General features: G+C 42.4%; 1 protein-coding gene across 2 annotated transcripts; it reads right to left on the reverse strand.

The window, feature by feature from the left end:
* Positions 1-1,167: 1,167 nt before the first annotated feature.
* On the reverse strand, positions 1,168-15,842 carry arrdc1a (arrestin domain containing 1a). Of its 2 annotated transcripts, XR_909376.4 has the most exons (9): positions 15,642-15,841; positions 12,446-12,556; positions 12,135-12,185; positions 9,287-9,441; positions 8,010-8,192; positions 5,130-5,306; positions 4,296-4,794; positions 2,859-2,954; positions 1,168-1,979 (listed from the first exon to the last, which is right to left on the reverse strand). XR_909376.4 is itself a non-coding variant. In XM_004072967.5 (8 exons), the coding sequence occupies exons 1-8, from the start codon at positions 15,757-15,759 to the stop codon at positions 1,942-1,944; spliced, it is 1,332 nt and encodes a 443-aa protein (XP_004073015.1). In that variant the 5' UTR covers positions 15,760-15,842; the 3' UTR covers positions 1,168-1,941. The 2 variants fall into 2 exon arrangements, 1 of the variants encoding a protein (XP_004073015.1); XM_004072967.5 differs by lacking the exon at positions 2,859-2,954 and having other exon boundaries at positions 15,642-15,842.
* Between the last annotated feature and the right edge of the window lie 1,604 nt (positions 15,843-17,446).

Raw genomic sequence — 17,446 nt, forward strand, 5'->3', positions numbered from 1 at the left:
CCTGTAGGTAATTAAAACCTTAAACTCTCATCGCCTGAGGCGATAGTTTGGAAGTAGTTCTATCTCCACAAAGAAAATTCTGTCTTTTCACTGAGCTGCTCCAGACTCGCCCTTTCTGCAGCTTCTTCCACATATTTGGTGTTTTTAGTTGTGTTTGGGGTCGTTGTCCTGCTGCAGGATAAATTCAGGGCCAATCAGACGCCTTCTTGATGGATTACATGATGGATGACTGTTCTATTGCATTTCTTAGCATAGGGAGCACCATTAATCCCATGTTTGCGACATTGTTGAGTCTTTTGGTTTGGTGTCTTGGCTTCAATTGTAGACACTTCTGGGCAGACTTCTGCGGGCAGTAGATGGACGTATCTGGCTTCTACTGGTTTCTGCCAGTTCTTGAGCTGAGAGCACTGCTGGAGTTTGATGTTTCTTGGATCTGCTGAACTATACGACCTCCGTGTCTGTGATCTTTACCGTTACCAGTTTCTTTGTGCTCCTTCAGAAGACCTTGAACAGCAAACATCTAAACTCCTGTCTGCTTTGGAACCTGAAGAGAGACCTCGCTGATGCAGTCAAACTACCAGGTCTTGTGTTGCTCAATGTTGGCGTCAAACGGACTTTCACAAATTCACTTTAGTAACAGAGTTTAGCGCTCTTCGCTAAGTTTAAGGCTTTCCATGTGGACGTTTTTTTGAGTCATGATTCAAAGTTATATGTAATTCTCAATTGATAATTCACATTTTTAAATGGGTAATTCTACACAACTGTGTTTCGGTTCATGATGGCGTTTCAACCTACATGAGATGCTGATGATTATCAGAACCAGTTTGGTAGATTCAGTTGATCATAGACCTGCATGTTAGCCAACAAAACCCCTGACTTTGACTAAACGCACCCACTAGGGTTGATGTTGATATATGTTTATATGTACACACCCACTGGAACAGTTGTCCAACTTCTCATTAATGCACATTTCTAAATCAGCCACTCGCATGGCAGCAACTCAAAGCATTTAGGTATTTCCACAGTCACCAGATCTCAAAACACCATCACTCCGATGAAGACCAGGCAGAAAAAAAGGGCCTTGCCAAAAATTTGCTTTGAATAAAAATCTTATATGGATATAAGTACAAGCAGTTGATGGTGAAAACACAAATTAATTGAAACTGGTGGTTTCACTGATTTATTGAAATACAAAGAGGAGTTGGATAGCATTTTAAATGACAAATAAATATACCTGGCAGATTTTACTAAGCCAATAGAAATCAAAGCACATTAGAAGAAAATAAAAGCTCAGTAAATATCAAAAATACCTAAAATAACCTGCATGAACAGAACACACGAGAGCAAACAATTACAAACAATGCAGACTTTATTATCATTGTGTTCCAGTTTTCAAACTTCTGGAATTATTTCTTTCAAACATCCAACTGCTCAACAATAATTAAAGCTTTTTTAGGGAATTCAATTGAAGATAAAAAGGCGTCTGAATAAACAGATCTATGAGCTGAACACCCACTCTTCCTCATAAAACATGACATCACAGATGCCAAGGAGGGGATTTTTACACATCCAAAAAATAAAAATGCTACTTGTTAACTAAATATACAACCAAAACTGCTCTTTCTTCATTCTCTAAATGGGGAAAGTAGAACTAGATTTAAGGAAACGAATTGAGAAAAAACCACTGTGTGATGTCGCGGGTTCCACTTCAGCTTGGCTTCGGTTCCAATCAAATCCTTGAAACATAGTAAATCCAAGGCTGGAAGACTTTACATCAGTAGAGCAGGCGATCGACAGATCTCGGTGTTTTGTTACCGCTCAGTTCAAGTCTGTTAACATTTGACACCAAAGGCGCCCGTTTCAGCAGAGTTTCACTTGAAGTCAGCTGTTCTTTAAAAGGGGGAGCTGGTGGCGGCCATCGTTTTGGCTCACGGGTCTGCCTCATGTGTTGCAGCTCTCATCATAGGAAGGCGGAGCCTCTGAAAACAAAAACACACAAAGACCAAGTTAGACCACCATCCATCCATCCGGGTCCCAGGGGGGGGTCCCACCCACAACTCCAAGGTGATTTTTTGATGAACTCCTGCTGGTTTTCAGAAACTATGTCTATAGAAAAACAACACATGTTTTTATTTTTGCCTAAAAACGACATAGTCAGCATTTAAAGAGCAAAAAAAACGGAAACTCTTTGAAAATAGATCAGAAGATGATCGGAGTGGGACTGAGGCTAATCTAACATGATCAAACAGACTTTTTATCAACAGTAGAAGTAGATTTAAATTATAGTAAAATTGAACATTTAATATAAGCCGACGGAAACACAACTGTTGTGGTGATACAAAGTGGGTCCAGAGCGTTCTTAGTCGTCCCTCAAAATGTGTCCAAAGTGGAGCCGGTTTAAGAAAAGCTTGACCTACATCTTGGTTACCATGGTAACCAACGACAGGAAAAAAATAAAAGCAGAATCTTGACAGAACATTGTCATGCACTGCGTGAATGAACGGCTTTGTTTTTCCTACAGTTGGCAGCTTTGTTTCTGTCAGACCACCGGACTCTAGAAGGAGAGGAGCGTCGGACAACGTTTGGGGCAACACTTCACAGGCAACGTGTTGCTTTGGAGGATTTCAGTTTAAACTCTGCAGAAATCGGCGCAGCTTAGGGATACTTCTGGTTTCTCCGTGATGCCACGGTAATTCAGGTTAAGCAATCGCACCACTTCAGTGGGGAATCGAGCAGATTCAGTTTCTCCATGAAAATATGCCAACACCATCATTATTTCACACGAAACGCCAAAAAGAACACACTAAAACACGTGGCTAAAAAGGGAAGCAACTATTTAGGCGAGTCCATCAGCTCACATTTGTTGCAGTTGATTTCTTCAATGTTTGTGTGTAGAACTTGGATTCCACTTTATTGTTGCCGCACAAAGTCCTCATCACACACTCTGGGGAAACCTGTAGTCATAAATGTTATTAAATGGTGGACTGATAAGATATTTTCACAGATTGAACGAAAGAGGGAAAGGACATTTTTTAAGGAAAATTTATTTTAAAAAAAGTATTGAAGTCTGTAAAACTATTTTACAAACTTCCAAACCCCAAAGGCGTTTTTAAAACGCGTCTAATCCAGACGACTAGTAGTTTGTTTTGTCTGTAAAAATGTATTGGAAAAAGATAACTTCTGTACTTTTGTGCATCTGTGGAATTCTGCATGGAATTTTTTTCAGGCACGGCCCTGATTTCTGCTCCTTCAGGGCATCTTGAGCTACACTGGGCTCCGCACCAACAACTCTGCAGTCCTGGTTTTAGAGGAAACTATCAGCGGATTTTAGGACAAGAGTTGTCAAATTCAGGATAGCAGCCCTGCTTCGCGTCACTGAACTCTGACCTCAGAGACAGAACTGGTGTGGTCACAGACTGAGGTGAAGAAGTGCTGCTCTGGTCAGCCGCTGCAGCACAGCTGAGCTGAGACCCCGAAAACAGCCGACGGAGCACCGTCCTTCTGATTTAATTACGTTCTCTTTTTTTCACGATTTTCTTTCTATTTTTTATAAACTCACTGATTCTCCATAAAAGACCTTCAGACAAACAGAATCTGTTCACTATCACCAATAGCGCGAGGTTGAACGTTTGCCACAATTTCTATTCGAATCTCATGTTAAACTTTTTTAAAATGTTTTTTTTTCTCATCCAAAATATAAAAATTTCACGACTTTTCCAAAACTTTCCAGAGGATTTTGTTTTTTTCACAAACTTTTCAAAGATCATAGAAAAAGCATTTTCTATTTCCAAAACGTTTCCAGGTTTGTCTTGAGCGTACGAACCCTGCTATAATGAAGACGTGGACTAGTTTTGTTTGGATTGTTTTCTTTTCACTCTTTAAAGCGGGGCAGAAAGCCATCACGCCGGGTCACACAGAGACAGACGCTGCGCCGCCATTCAGACGCCGCTCCTGCAGCAGACGTTGAAGCTCACCGTACCGGGAGAGTCTCTGGATGACGTCATGAACCCAGACTTGGAAATGAGATCACTGAGATGCTTTTGCAGAGCTCTTCAGCAAAAGAGCATCTCTCAACATCATCTATGTCTTTGCATACAAGTCAATGCTTCAATGCAGCCATGAGGATGAAAACATTTGACGGTAGCTCCTTCCTCACACGGTTGGAGCATCACGTTTAAGGACACACCATCGACTCCTGCCTCTGTGCATCAGTATAAAAGCAGAACGGGCCCTGGACATGTTCCAGTACCACCAAACAGACCAGTCTGTAAAAAGGTGAATGTATGCAGACTCACCATGAGGGTAAGCAGAGGTGGCGTAGCCTGGAGGCAGGATGTGTGGTGCAGCCACTGAGCTGGCAGTGTTCAGGGGGGGGTAAAGCGCTGAAGCCCCAGCAGCCCCTGGCGGCTCAGCTGCCGGGCCGTTGGGCGGCAGGTTTGGGGGGAAGAAGAGGCCCGGGGCGTAGCTGAAAGCATTCGGCGACACCAACTGGGACTGGCGCTTGTTCAAGTCTTCGTTTGTCACGTTCCCGCCCTCTGCTGCGGGGTAGTAGTCCACGGGAGGAGCACTGGGGGGATTGTGGGAGGACATCCTGGAGCGCGGGGTGGGACGGGGAGCCGGTTTGGGAGCAGGCAAAGAGGGCGACGGGGAGGAGGAAGAGGCTTTGCTGTCCGGTGCGTCAATAGAGGAGGAAGGAGCCTCTGGTTTTTTTGTAGAGCGACTCTTCTTGCTGAGCGCCACGTTGCCGATGTGGACGGGTAACGTCAGAACGACTTCAGGAGACTTCAGGCTGACCTGAAGGAGAGATGGCGGTTAGTTCACCAGAGTAACCGTCACATCTGTTCCACAGAGAAAATGACGTCTGAGAGGTAATTATCTACGGAGGTGATGTGCCTTCAGAAAGTTGGGTTAGAAGATTATAGGTAAACGGGCGAGAATTCTAAAAAGAAACACTAAAATCTATCCTTAGTAAATTAGACTTTTGGAGAAAAAAAGTCTCTTTCTTGTTCCGATTGCTTAAAAAACAAAATAAAAAGAAAGCTGCCAGATGTAAACAGGTTTTCTTCAATTATTCCAGCAGGTAATTGCATCCAGACATTGAGTGCAAAGCATCACGTGTGACGTCTTACTTTCACATAATAGTCAATCCTTATGAGCTCACAGCCAGCCAGAGAGGACTGAGGAAGAGGAGGGATGATGATCTTCTCTTCCCATTCCATCTCTTTGCCCCCCTTCACTGACCCTCCCTCCACCTCTGCTATGGTTTTGATGTCGTGGATCGGCTTCTTCATCTCGTAGGTCACTCTCTGGGGAAGACATAGCAGGAAATGTGAGGCTGTGAGAGCATAATGCAGCTTTCATGTTTAAAACGGCATTTTTACAATCATTTGAATAAAGAAATGCTCAGAAAGGCAAATGTGTGTGGCCCACATATTTTCAACCTTTAGCTGTTCTCACAGTTTTGTTCACTCGTTGGGCTTTTATCCTTCGTTTTTCCCAAAACATGTAGCTCTCCCACTGCAGTTCCACAGTTAGTCAGTTTTGTTACATTTAGCACATATTTTAGTTTTCTTAGCATAATTTAATTTGCAGGTTAAAACCCTAATTTATTAAATAAAAATTCAGACCCATATTTTGTCAGTCTTGGCAATACAAACACAACATTATTGAACTTCATTTTAGCTAATAATTACCAGATGACTAATTCTCTGGTAAATTAGGCGCACTACTTTATGAACTGTTGTTTTTGTGTGTGTGTGTGTGTGTGTGTTTTTTTCCAGTTGTGTTTACAGACATGTGTCAGCAACTACTACAAATAAAAAAATAAACATAATACACAATAACTGGGCCGTTTTTCCCCTCAAACTCAGAATTTTAGTGGTTTTCCACATTTTGGCACTATTTTTCCCTTTAGTTTTAGTTGAAATGTCAATTTTTCCATTGAGTAAAAATGGTCCATATGATCTTCAGCGTCATCGTCATCCTCCATTATGACTCGTTGGTTTGTCTCGGTCGCTTCGGTGCATTTTTCTCAACAGCATTACCGTCTCAAAATGGAAAGTCATTTGCACAAAAGCAAACCAGCAGCTCGGAATGGGACGTTCATATGGATTCAGGCCTTAAAGGCAAACTTCAAAAGCAAGTTTTTATCTCAAATGAGTGTCGGTGTCGTCAAAATGACAACTTCTGACTCCAGCATCTTTGAACAATCAAGTCAAAACTTTTTGTTTTCATTGAGACAAAATTCTCTAAAAGTGCTTCCCAATGTCACGCAAAGTGAAGACAGCGTCAAGTACCACGCAGGAATATGCACTTCACTTTATACTTCAAACTGTTCACATGTGCGACTGGAAGAAGAACATCGATATAAACTCCCTTTGGCTCAGTAAACCTCACTGCACATGGGTCATGGAGAACCAGACGCTCCCGTCTGACTGGTGAGACATTTTCCTCGACATCACAGTGACCATCAGCTCCGTCAATGCTCAGAGGAAAGCTTCTTCTTCAATGCAGACTCCACCCTCTGCTGTGATGTCATCAAGCTGCATCCATGGTTGCAGCAGGTCGTTTGGACAACAGACAAATCCTTTCCACCTCCAGGAAAAGAAAACTCCTCAATGGGATTTAGGAATGGAGAATAGGGAGGAAGACACTCCACAAGTCAACGGGTGTGTGTCGTACGGACCAAGACGGGAAACATGGGCGTGGACGCCGTTTTCTGAGAGCGCTGCTCACATTGTTAAATTCCCTCCTGGGACATCAGAGGTGTGATTTCTTCCACCGGTCTGCCTTTGGCCAACTTGAAGTCTTTTTTAAATGTAAATGTAAATGATGCATACGACCTTTGACAACATGTTCTACTATTTTGTGTGCAATAACACCAGCAAGGAATTGAAGATTGTTAGTTCTGTGATAAATGACAAGTACAGCTCATTCTGACCGACTCGATTAAACAAGTTAAGAGAAGTGATTCTTTTGCTCTAATGCTTCATGTCCAAAAGCAAACAGCATTGGATGAAATTAACATAAAACCACCACTAGGCTGCACCCCAACGACCAAATGTTGTGGAGATTAAACTGTTGTGCAAAGTTGAATTCTGTTGAGAGGAATGAACCAAAGTGACTGAAAAAAACAGTTAAATACTATAATAATTACATAGGAACAGCTCGTGTGACATTTTGGTGTTTTTGTGACCTACTTTAGCTTCTTTAATTGCTTTTGTTGATCTTGCATTTCAATGCCAACAATAATTACTTGTTCATCTCTTTACAAAAAATGTATAGAAATTTTAACGTTTATTACTCTAACACTCAACTTTTAGGGATAAAAACCCCAGATGTTTACATGTGATGGTGATAAATACCACATTTTTTTTCTTTCCTTGTTTGAAAACCAGAATTACAAACATGATTCTGAAGGCTTCAACAGAAAAGAGAATAAAAGGAGCATCATGTTTAGCAAAGCAGCTCAGGGAAAGACTGAATGACATTTAAATAAACTGGGTATTTTTAATTCAAGTTTTTGTAAAAATACATTCTTAATACACGAATCTTTGAAGGATAATGTTCTTCTATAGCAGGGGGGTCAAACTCATTTTCACAGAAGGCCACATTTAACTTATACATGTAACTAAAAGTAATGAAAAATAAATGTAACTACCGGTACTCCTTAATGTTAAAAAATGTATTTATTTACTATAACTTTTTAAAGTGACAATTCCAGTTGCATAGAAAATATATATGTAAATACATATGTTTGCTTGTTACTTTAGCATAAATCTGCCAGGTTAGGTTATATGGACAGTGTTTAGGTCCTGATGTATAGTTGACCAATCTGATATTTCAAGTCTGATTCCCCCCAGATATGAATAAATACACACCAATTTTAATTTTCAGACATTAAAAACCTTTATGCTCTCGTGGGCCACATAGTGGGCCTCGAGTTTGACACGTGTTCTATAGTGTGGATCATCATCAGTACACTCTAAAGAGGCGTGATGAGTCCTCACCTGCACCAGGCTGGCGGAGATGTTGCCCGTGCTCTTCCCAGACTGGTTGTGGATGTTGGCCATCACCTGGATGATCTGGTTGGGAGTGTAGCCCTTCATGTCCGTTTGGGCCCTCAGGACTATGGTGCCCGTCTTCATCAGCATGTAGGTGAACTGCTGACTGACTTCTGAAGAGTTGATGCCCTGCAGGGGGAACGACATGAGTCTGGATGGGTGAAATAAACACCTGACAGGCCAAGAAGCAGCTCTCACTCGGTTTCATTTGAAAGGAGCTGGCTCAGTGTCAAAGGCGTTCAGTCAAAGTTGATGGAACATCAGCTGTTTTTAAAACTTGAGAGTTGCTTGTCAAATGAGCAGAAGGTCAAACGGGTCAAAAATCACCTGAAACTACTCGAGTTTAGCAGCAGCAACCCAAGATGGACTCAACTCAAACCAAAGCATTGAATGTTCATGTTCCAGATTTGACATTCAAAAGACAAATAAGTTAAGTGACCTCATTCAGAACGCCATTGAGCATCACACCTTGATTTTAGTGTTTTTTTTATAAAGTATCTGTTCAAACAAACATTTCTGGTAGTTGAGAACTTGGACCTCTTAATTTTGTAACTCAAAAATCTTTTAAATGTTTTCAGTTTCCCCCATAAGACGCAAGTAATTTAGTTTTTCTACTTAGTGAAGAGAAAGAAACAGAAGCTCTTTTTTAAAATGTTTTATAACGTTGGTTCTTCCCAATAAACAACTCAACAGTGTTATTTTTATCCGTTCACACATCTCTGAGTATTCCTCTAAAAACCACCAGCCCCTCCCAATCCAAAAAAACGAGCACATTGTGACATCACAAAGTGAAGAACCGCCCCTTCCAGGAAGAGTCTGCACTGCCAGCTCCACCCCCAGGCAAACATACACGCCCACTTTCTCCGTGAAGCTAGCGGTGATCGGCTTTCATTTGATATGAATGAACATCCAGCTTTGGAAAAGTTTGGATGTTTGTTTTTGTGACAGAAACACAGAGGCGGCGCTGAATCGAGGATGATGTCATGAAATGGGCGGCACCCACAAGGAAAGAAAGGCGGAGCCTCAGAGATCAAGTCGCCTTACTTGTGGGTGTAGAAAAGAGCTGCAAAAATAAATTCAATTAAGAAATTGTTCTATCGTCTTTCGTCAAAGGTAATATAAAATCAAATACACGGAGATGGTTTACTCTGAAAGGCTTAAGAAAAGCAGGATAAAGACCCTTTAACAGCATTTGTTTTTCATAATAAAGCCCCGCTGCTCACCCAAACATCCGGCAGCTCGTTGAGGTTGAGGATGCTGTGCAGGTAGAAAGGTTTCTCTGCAGTGTAGTCCTTTGAAAAACCCGGCTTTTCAATGAAAGCCCGCACTCTGTAGACAATCCTCCCATAGCTGCCCTTAAAAGAAGTCGGAGCGGTGGCTGTAGAGAAAGGAGAGGGGGAGCTTAAAGAACTCAACTTCTATTTATCACAAACACTAAAGTGCAGAAAATCAGATTTTTCTACGAAACATTCATTAAAAACAAATCAAGACAAACATTTTTAACATTAAACCTGTCAAATATAACAAGAAATCAGCAGAAAGGAAGCGGCGACGGATTCATAACAACAAACAGTTTTTATCTCACTGCAGCTATGTTGTTAAGCTGCTCAACTCTAAAAGTTATGATAAAAGCACTTTTTTGGAACGGGAGGGTCATCAGGGTTCCTTATCACAGCGATAAAAAAAGGACATAAAATGTGTTTGCTAACGGGGCGGCGTGTGGGAGCGCGCTCGCTTCTCCATCCGTTATGGCGTGGAGACGCACGCCTCCAAGCACGCACGCTTGAGTCTTTCACAAATCAAACCATCAATCAAATCCAACAGGGAACACAAAGAGCTGAAGTTCAGAGAGAGCCGTGGAAAACATTCAGCAAGTCGTCAGACGTACAGTAAAAAGCCAACAGTGAGTCAGACTTTATTGAGCTTTGACTCCCCAGGACCGAAACAGCAACAGTTCAGGAAAACAAAACTAAAGCCACAAAGTTTCGGATGAGACATCCGGATGTGCAGCAGAACCGGTTCTGCTGGTGCCGTTTGTCTCATGTCACCATGGAGAGGTTTCACTCTGGGTAATGACAACAAATGAGGCAGCAAACAGAAGCTCAGAACGAAGACGGAGGAGGAATTCTTCAAACCAAAAGCTCGTCTTTTAGGAAAAAAGCGCCGGATGACGGTGAAGCTCGCTGGGTTAATGGTTGACAGGAAGAGCTGAGCTCCCAGAGACATTTCCTCCTCACGGCGCCATATCACCTCCTCTCTGACGTCAGGAGGGAATCGTCCATCAGATTGGACTTCAATGAAGACTGGAATCACACGACAGCGGCTGACATCACCATGACGACTGTCAGGACGGACTCTCTCACAGAACGATCCGGGCGATTTAATCATCCAGTTTTCTTCACTAATTTACTGTCACCAGAAGAAAAACATCAGAGAAGGTTCATCTCTTTTCCTGATCCATTGACCCGCCCTGGGGCAAACCCAGTCAAGCGTTTCCTTGTTCTCAAGTCAAACTTTGACCAGAACGCCACCACGGGCGTCGTCACGGAAACTGACGTGAGGGACAGACTCAATGCCAACAAACACCGTCCTGCACTGAAGTCGGACCGTTTAGTGAATTCTTCCCCAGCTTTCTGCAGAGATACATTGTTGTGCTGGAAAAACATGCTAGCCTCAAAACAAACAAACAAACAAACAAAACACCTTTTTATTTGTGGCTCTGCACAAACGCTGACATGGATCAGATTAACCTTTTGGCACCGTTCACACCTAAAAAACTTGACATACCATAATTGTCCCACTGCTAATGCGATCATGAATCTACGGTGGCCCTGAAGTGCAAATCATACCAACAAATCTCTCAGAGCAAAACAAATTGAAGATCACAATGACGATAAAAAAACTAAATAAATGATGTAAAAACAAAGAAAAAAAAGGAACACAATCAGGCGATAGCATCCATCTTTTCTGGTTTCTCATTGTGTTTTGTTTTTTAATATTTTGACTTCTGGAAACGACTTTTGTTTCCTGAAATGTTTCCTTTTTATTTGGTTTTTGTGTTCTTTAGAATTGTGTTTTCATCTCTGGAATTGTTAGGATTTTTTAATGTAATGTTATTTTTAATCATTTGTTTTGCTTTGCCAAATCTTTAAAATGTTTTTGCCTTCAGTGATTTGTTGGCGTGATTTCAGGGCCGCCGTGTGATTCAGGTGGTTCAGACCAAGAGAAAAGCATCTTTTCGTAACAGCCTTGCGTTTGGCAACGCCTCACGTTAGTGAACTGTTGCAAAGCCGCCTTTCTCCACGCCACAATCAGCTGATTTGCGATAGCCGTATTTGAGATGATTTACGGCTCGCCTGGATCGTTGGCGTCACCAGGCGGCGGGTAAAAGCGAACGCTGAGACTGAATGAGAACAGGAAGTTGTGGTTGTTGCCATCCAGATGTAGTTCAACGAAAAGCAGCAATGACAATTTCCCACAATGCATTTAGCTTTTGTAGTTTGTGCAGGCGGGCCAGGAGAAAAATCCCCGCTGTACCCGCCAAGGTGGTCGCCTTGCACCCGCTCCTCTCTCGCGATATCTTTATGATGGCGTGATGTCAGAGCAAAAACTACCAAACATGCGCATCTGCACACCAGTCAATCTGCACAGCACTGCGGCTGCCTGGGTGATCTCAAACGCACTTTTTGCCTGTGTAAACACCTCACTACTGTTCAGTGTTGCAGATCAGCGCATTGCATGCTTCACCGCTTCAGAATTCCCTGGAATTACGTGAACTACGTAAAGGGTTGAAGAGTTAACCGGAAGAATTCAACCTAAAGGGTTAGAGCTCATCACAGTGACAGGCTTTAAAGAAACTTTTACACCTTCAGATTAAAATTTAAAGCTAAAACAAGACAGACGTCTCTCGGCTGCACGCAGCAAAGCTCAAATGACCACTTTGACAGCCTGAGCTCCACCCAGACAAACAGGTGGGACTCCCGCCCCCACCGCTGCTAAAAACATGTGGAAGTGGAAAACCTGAAGCCAAAACCTGGAAAACAATGCTCCACGTGAAACCTTCTCTCTTACCTGATATGAGAAACTTGAATGGAAAAACGGTCTCCCCCTCTTTCAGGGTTCCTGTGTGGGGGGCAGATAACATCCGTCAGTGGAAACAGAAACAATCGGCTGGCCGTTTCCCAGCAGGCCGAGCCGCCTCGGGCAGCGGCGGAAAACCAGAGGCTTTTCTTCCTGAAATCTTCACACTCCACTCCACCTACCTGGGCCGGTTTTCCAGGCTGCTGCACGGCACAGATTACGGTTTGACTCGTCCAATCTCATCTTAAATTAGACATAGCATGCAGGCGTAGGAGGACGGACGCTCGTGTGTTAGCCTTTACCTTTGTCTGCAACAGAAACGGTGCTGTTGAAGTACTGCTCCTCCACCGCCCACGCCACGTCATTCTCTTTGCTGCTGATGCCACAGAAGCCATTGCAGTTCACTTTGACGGCTGGAGAGACGGAGATACGACAGTGGTTGAAGACAACATAACTCATTATGGGATGTTCTCTCTTCAGAAATGACCTCAGTCAGAGTAGAGTGACAGAAACTCTGGACGACTCATCTCTGGACTTATTGAACCTCAGCATCATAAACTCCAATCAACATTAGCGGTGCAACAAAAATGGCAGCAATATCGTAGCGAATCCAGTCGTCCAGTTTAGGAAAACAAAGACGTTCATGGATCTATTGGTCTAATAGCGGATGCATCAGAATGGAGCAGGGAGACCACCGACTACAGCACTACGTCACTAGCATGAGCTTTTTCCTACAGCAATTTTTCATCTGCTCCTGATTCACACCAGCTCGAATGAAGAAATACTCAAACACCATTTAAGCTTGATTTCCTTTATGACCTCCATCATCGGGTAAAGCCATAGGAACATGTTAAACACCATTTTCATTGAAGTGGGTCTTTAAGACATAAGATCTAGACGTATACTCAGGATCAACGTGGTGCCCAGGAGCTCACGTTGGTATGCAGAAGCTCAGTTTAGAGTCCGGATCAGTGGTTTATAACACATTCAGATCCTCTTAGTGGTTTTCCACAGCAAAAGTTGGGACTTTGGCCTGCAAATTCCCTTTAACTCATATTCAAAACTTCACGTTTTAGATGGTAAGAACGGTAAATGGCAGATACTTGTATAGTAGTTTACTCCCTTCCTTTAAGGCCCAAAGTGCGTTACAGTCACGATCCCGGTCACCCACGCACACATTCACACACCGATGGCGGCTACGCTGCTGACCACTGGCACCAACCTACCAGGAGACGTGTGGGTATGGCGTTTCATGGCAGCCATTAACTAAAAGAGCACAAAGATAACTGAGCAAGTGTTTTCAGTAATCTGGATCTGACACGCAACTTTCGGCCAATCAGATCAACCAGGAAGGTTACTGCCCCCAAGTGACAAACACCCCCCCTGAACACTACTCACAGACCCAGCGAGCGCGCAGGAGCGCCGCTCAGTTAGGATTGCAGCAGTTTTATAATACTCGGTTAGCATTGCGCGGTTGTAAGGTTCACCCGCTCAGTTCCTGAAAACACTCGCTCAGTTGTCTTTGCGCTCGTTCAATGAAACAGCCATGAAACGCCATAGTGGGGCTCAGTGGACACTTTGACACATAGGACGGGTATCGAACCGAGGTCGACCGCTCTACTCCAGGGCCGATACATTGTGTTGGGGATTTGTGAGCGGGGTCTTACTCTCATGTAAATCTTTAGGCCAAATTTTACCAACACAATGCTTTCCATGTTTGAGTGTTTTCCCGTCATATCGCTGCTCAGACCTGATTTAGATCCGCACATTTAAGACTCAAGACTTCCACTTCAAACCCAGGCAGCAGTCCAGCTGAAGGAACCATTGACTGTATACGAGAACGGGACTGAGTGAGTGTGACATCACACATAGAAAATGGTTTAGCTCCAACCAAATGAAGTCAATTAAGTCGCCATTTTCTCACAATACGGACGTCGCCACGTTGGAACCAGACGACCTCTGGACAAACCCGCCTGACGTCTGAGCCTCATTTAATTATTGTTTTAATGAACGCACGACACTTTTTGCTGTTTGCTTCTTTATCTGGTAGCAAAGTTCATTACAGCAACTAAAATAAACTCCAGAGAAAAATCAGAAGATATTTACATTCAAGCTAACTTTGATAAGAAAACAGGAAAGTCCGTCCTTAATGCTTTCACTGTGCCACATGTCACTGAAGGGCACCTGCTCGGTAAAGAGTAAACATTTGTCCACTAATGTGTCTCTTTGTTCTGCAACATTGGCTCCATAACGTCAGAGATTGAAAGTGTTGCACAAAGAAGATTCCTGCCTGAGCCGCTCCACCAGGGCAGGAATGTGAACCGACCGGACGCGCCGCAATCAAACAGACACTCCCAAAAACAGAGCTGCCTTCAGTGGAAACACATCCTGGCAGGACGACAAGGTCACGGCTGAGACTTTCATGATGCGTTAGCACACTTTAACTCAGTCATCCTCTGATTTGACAACAATTTAGAAGCTGAATTACAGACTCAAACTCCCAACGATAAAAAAAGACCCCAAAAAATGTTTTCGGTTTTCTGGGGAAAAAATCTAGATTTAACATTCCTGTGTCATGCACGGTGGTGCAGGTTAATGGTGTGGGCCGGCCGGCTTTAAAGTCATTGAATGGAGCGGAATCTGGTCTGTAGATAAACAGTCAAAAACGGGTCGTGTGCATTTGAACAGAATATACACACTTTGCCAACACAACTACACAACTACACTGTTAAAACCACAACACAAATATGGCTTCATAGAAATATCACACACACGTTTTTGATTTTACCATAAAAGACTAAACTTTTAGCCAAAAACAGCCTCATGTTTGGCGTTTTGGCTTCATCATGGAGAATGTGATGGAGGTTTTGACGGCTCTAAATTTATGAGGAAAATTATAAACAAACATTAAAAAGACTGAACCCTCTTCTGGGAAGAAACTCTTTACGTCTGACACGGTACCGTAGTAAAAAGTAGTACTACTACACCTCAAGTTATTTTATTAGGTAATACTTGAGTATAAATATAGCCAGTACTACAGACCGTGGATGTGTAGGAAGTATAGTAACTGAATGCTTCTTCAGAATAAGTTGGAACATTTTAAGTTTATATAAAAAAGTAACATAATATACTGGTAAATAATCTTATAGTACACTCAAATAGACTACTTTTTGCTAAGGGACATAACATCAGGAAAATATTTTAGTTCACAGAACAGAATTCCAAGTGAACAGAAATGTTTTTATTTTAAGTCAAACTTTAAATAAAGAGAAGCTTTTCGGGCTTTTTATTGTAAGGTGGACCCCTCCCTCATTAAAAAAAAAAAACTACAATAAAAGTCTTTGCGGCTTAGTGGGACTTCAATACAAAGAAAAGAAGGGAGAGAAGCGGAACGCAGGAAAGTCCCTGCGGGAAGAAACCGCACTTCCTTGTGTTGCGGCCTCGCTTCCCCGCAGGTGAGTCGTGAGCGCGCGCCGCGCCGCGCCGGCGGACTCTCACCTTTGCACTGGACCGCCTGGCTCAGTCTGACCCGCACGGTTCCGGAGATGGACTCTCCCGGGCTGTACACCTCTTTTTTCTTGTCGAACTCGATCTCGAACTCCTGCAGCTTCCCCATGACGTCCGCCGCGTGCGCGCAGATCACCTGAATGCGAACAACAGCCGCTGGGGGGTCTCACCTACATGTGAGCCCGCCCCTTCCTCTGACGTCACGCAAAGGTGATCTGGTTTATGAGGAGGAAGGTGCGGCCTGGATAGATAAAAAAAATTATTTATGTTTCGGATCTTTGTGATCCTTGTTGGATTATGGCAGGCTTCTAAATGAAACATGTTTTCCAGTAACAAGCAAAGAATTGAACATGTAATGAAAGCTCTCCCCCCAGGATTCAATCAGCTGATGACCTCTCACCTTATCAGGAAGCCTCTAAAATTGACGCAATGCCTGAAGGAGAAATCTTTTGGAACAATCTTTTAAATGATATACATTGGAAAAAAACATGGTTACTGCAAGATTCATTTTTTATAAATAACAAAATTAAAGAAATACATTAAAAAAATTCTACATAGCATTTACCCCACAAATATATCCAAATTCTCAGATATAGAAAATAATTTTAGTTTTTGTATTTATTTTCCCGAATCAGTTATTCACCTTTTCTACTTCTGTGAATTCTCCCTTGAATTTTGGAACCAATATGAACGTTTGGTAAACATCAGATTTAACTGTAACATTCTTATCAATTTCAAACAAATCCTCACAGATTTTTATTTAATTTGTAACTTCTCCAATCTAAATTTACATACATAAGTGCAGAATAAAAAAAAACAACTCCCAATTTTACTGTCAATTTGTAATTTTTTGTTTGGTAATTAATCCTATCCTCTAAGAAAACTCTGTTTTGTAAATATCATTATTTTAATCTTTTTTATATATTATAAGCTATTTTATTTTCTTATCAGGAAGCTCTATTTTTGATCTGCTCCTGCTATGTCTATTACTTCTTGTATTGCTGTTTTGGTTCATTCATTGGTTATTGTGGCTGATGTCCTATTCGATTCCTTGATGTTGTTTTTTGTACTTTAATATTCTGTTCAATAAAGCTGGGGGGGGGGGCGCTGTTGTGACAGAGGCTCAGTAGGAATACTTTTAATCACATTTATTTTAACTTCAGCATCCAGAGCATCAACAAGAAGTTTTCTCTGCTTTCAGAGTTAGAGGATAGAACAGTTTGGTACAAAGTCAGGAAAACCTAAATTTGATTTTTTTTTTCACTAAATCAACCAAAAACAAACCGAAGATTCAGATATTCCTCCAAACTACAGGTCATTGGGCTGAGGTAAAATCAGCCTTTAGTGGTCATTTGGAGAATTACAACATGACCTTGAACATGAAATAAAGGAGAGGATCATGGGCTTTAGAGGTGCAGGAACATCTTAACCCCATTTACATCATGGAGGAGAAGTGGAGGAGTTCAAAAGTCCTGGTGTTAACTTGAACAGACTGGACAATTTTAGGCTGTTTTTTAGAAGCACTTCTTGAGGATGCTCAAGTCCTTCAGTGTTTTTTGAAAGGTTTTCTCTATCTTCTATATTGGTCTATCTTCTGTTGGAGAGGGTGTGGTCACCTCTGCAGTCGCAGCATCAGAGACCCAAAGAGACTGAAGAAACTGGTGAAGAGGACTGGTTCTGTTCTGGAGCCTTTTTCAAAGAACGATGCCCCATAAGATGAACCCTCTGTGGAAAACGTTGATCATCCTCTTCATAACCCTTGTGCTATCCTATGACCCCCCCTTCCATTGACGTGT

This window comes from Oryzias latipes, chromosome 9, assembly GCF_053564925.1.
Source record: "Oryzias latipes strain Hd-rR chromosome 9, Olatipes_Hd-rR_3.1".
Classification (NCBI taxonomy): domain Eukaryota; kingdom Metazoa; phylum Chordata; class Actinopteri; order Beloniformes; family Adrianichthyidae; genus Oryzias; species Oryzias latipes.